This window comes from Zerene cesonia, chromosome 11, assembly GCF_012273895.1.
Source record: "Zerene cesonia ecotype Mississippi chromosome 11, Zerene_cesonia_1.1, whole genome shotgun sequence".
NCBI lineage: Eukaryota > Metazoa > Arthropoda > Insecta > Lepidoptera > Pieridae > Zerene > Zerene cesonia.
This window is the reverse complement of record NC_052112.1, coordinates 6,517,672-6,520,737: the sequence shown is the minus strand read 5'-3', so window position 1 is coordinate 6,520,737 and position 3,066 is coordinate 6,517,672. Positions and strand designations below refer to the sequence as shown.

The 3,066-nt window shown below is 36.8% G+C and overlaps 1 protein-coding gene across 1 annotated transcript in view; it reads left to right on the top strand.

The window, feature by feature from the left end:
* The window catches only part of LOC119830558 (EF-hand domain-containing protein 1-like), a 43,513-nt gene that overhangs the window by 34,615 nt on the left and 5,832 nt on the right, over positions 1–3,066 (top strand). The window contains exons 10-12 of the mRNA XM_038353619.1: positions 382–604; positions 1,252–1,412; positions 2,187–2,381. Coding sequence (XP_038209547.1) covers positions 382–604; positions 1,252–1,412; positions 2,187–2,381 — 579 coding nt within the window. The remainder of the gene's footprint in view (positions 1–381; positions 605–1,251; positions 1,413–2,186; positions 2,382–3,066) is intronic.

The following is a 3,066-nucleotide window of genomic DNA, read 5'->3' as shown; positions in this document are numbered from 1 at the left end:
ATAAAGACCTCACTAGTGTGTTATTACTAACAGAAAATGGTCACAATCGAACCAAGAATCGTCTTGTGTGAAAAAAGTAACTTACTACAATTTAAATCTGTATTCCTCTATAAACAATGTTCATAATAGTGGTATGAATTGCTCTAACATCACATTTTACAGCGGCTCTACATATTTATGGCCTGTTACGCCAGACTTTTCTAGTGCCATTAAAAGCTTAAAATGCATGAATATTTTTATGGATTCGTATTTTATATTAATACCACGGAATAGGTATTGCCAGCTCGTTCGATAAAGTTGTTACTAATAAGTTGCATAGGGGATTATTTTATCAGATAGTCAAAGAGATTGATTAACAACAACACTAATTGATTTGTACAGTACCTACGTTATCTGTGTGAACTGGACTGGATCCACCCCGAGGACAAAGGCCGACAGTTCGTTATAGGGTACAGCCTCGCCGACGGCACCATCAAAATAAGTGAAATTCCCCGACGAAATTCCGGAATACGAGAGGGAAAATTCTTGAAACCTATGCGTTTACAAACGCCCGACTCCGATCCCAACTTTCCAACATATTATACTCCCGACAAGTTTTTCATAGGTGCGTATATTTTTCGTTAAAATAATTGATTGCTGGATTGTTGTTGTAAATTATTAAAGCACGTGAGTAATTAATTACGATGGCAGTTTAACGTTCTATGAAAAATTTCAACTTGTGTACATAGATTTTGTCGAAGATAATACAAATTTTCTTGCCCCTTCGTGTTATTTGACGTGTATTTTTGCACTTAACGAAATAGAAATAAAAGGTATCATTTGAAGTCAAAACAAAAACAATTTGCGGGCCTCGTCATATTTGGTCGATGTGCGGTCGGTGCGGGCTATGAACGCTAATGGATAATCTCATTAGCATAATGCATGCATTATAATGGGATTTAAAGGTTGATACAGGTTATTTTATGGTACACCGCATTGATAAATGATTTATAATAGATATTAATGAAATGCATGAGCAACAGACACATTGTTATTTGTATTAACTGCGGGTAACTTGAACATACGCATTATTTTAAAACAAGTTTTAGTTTTAAAAAATCCTTTATTCATTCATAATCAATTGCTACTTATCAAATATATATCCAATACAAAACTAAAAGCTTTCAATTAGTACATCATGTATTACAAATTACAATCATAATTTCCTACAATGCTTACCAATAACCGTCTGTACCATACTCCGTCCTCCAGGAGCCATAATTCCTGTATTCAAGCATCGTTTCAAGATAATTGGCTGCGATCTGTTCGTGTATCGGTACATGAGCGCCAACCCGGACAAATTCCCTCAGGAAGTGATAGATAATGTGCGCAACTACCACATGCGGGAGGGCAATCTGAAGGATGAACTGCAGGTCAGATACGTCTTCTTTACACTGATTACTCTCCGTGATTCAAGAGATATATTCTGCAGTCTACTTATATTATAAACAAATAAGGACATGAATAGCGACTATAAATATTTTATTGTATTTTCTTTTACTGTATTTTATTATATTGTCGGTAGTCAGTGATGAGTTATAATAGGTTCAGCTCAGTGATTAACATTATCTAAACAACTACTCAAAGAGCGCAAGTTTAAACTTAATTAAAAATGTTTAGGAATGATCTGATACCTCATACATTCTATATGAAGTAGTATATGAACGTTGTACACAATGCCATCCAATTTAAATAAGTAGTCTTAACGCTTACCACAACTTCTGATATAGGGTGCATAATATTATCTTTAATCGGGTACTTCCAAAGAAGGAGATTATCCGGTTTTCTAAGACTTACACGCTGCGTGTAAGCAATCCGTAATTTCCATTGTGTTTGCGTACTTCCCTATACACAGGAAAAAGTAACACTAAAAGGTGGATTCGTTATCATAAAAACAAATAATAAACAAAAATAGTAGGCGTACTAGTACCACAAATTCAAACAAATATTTTTGTACAGAAAAGTTTACATATAAGAGTTTAATGTTTATGACCTGCCACTTACTACTTAGATTTTTTTACCCTTTAGTCCTATAGTATTCCACTTAATCACATGATACGCCCCTAGTCACATCCAATCTTAAAGCTTATTGCTCCTTTGTCAACCAATCATAAGCCCCAATAAGCTTATACAAGCACGGCTAACAGGAAGCGATTCGCGACGAGCAAGCAGCCGAGATCCGGGCACAGCTAGCGAAGATCGGCCAAGCTGCAGTGGCCGAACCGAGCGCGATGGAGCGCTGCCTCGCCGCGCTGGACGTGGTGGAGGGCAGCGCGGCGCCGCCCCCGCCGCCCACGCCACCCGACACCACCGACCGCATCTCGTATGATGACTCGCTGAGGGTGGCTAGACTCAGGTACTACCTATGACATTCGCTTGCAGAAATGGGACAGATAGAATCGAATGACTCAGGTATACAAAACTACAGATCTACATCTACAAATAGCTAGACTGAAGATCACAACCAGAAAAGGGCGACTTACAATCATATGATGACTCAGGTAGGTACACAAGCTTAGGAAGAAATTCGTCATTAAGGAATTTAAGAAAATTGTACACAGTTTTAAAACACCTAGAACGGGTAGGCTGAACTGTAGCCGTGGGAGTACTCTATTAGTTTACTACGAGTACTACTCTGATTTAATATTTTACGAAATCTAAAAAATGTATATGAATCTCTATATAAGGATAGATGATGAATGTTAGTAACATTTTAATGCTCAAAACTATGGAACGCTTAGAATTAAATTTGACTTAGATAATAGGTAAACTACGTTGCTAAGGAATCTTCTGCCTATTATCCAGTTATTGATTGGACGTAAAGATAGGCCAACTAAGAATATGGGCATGAGCCAATATTCCATCGATGATGTCCATAGCAATATAACGAAAATTTAACCACAAGAAGAGATAATAATGTTCTTATTGGCATTATTAAATTCTGGCTTTAGGCTTCACGCCATTCAATTAATGATTTTTCCGCTAAAAATAAATTTTTCTCGTCTACCTTAGTTTTAATAATGGTAC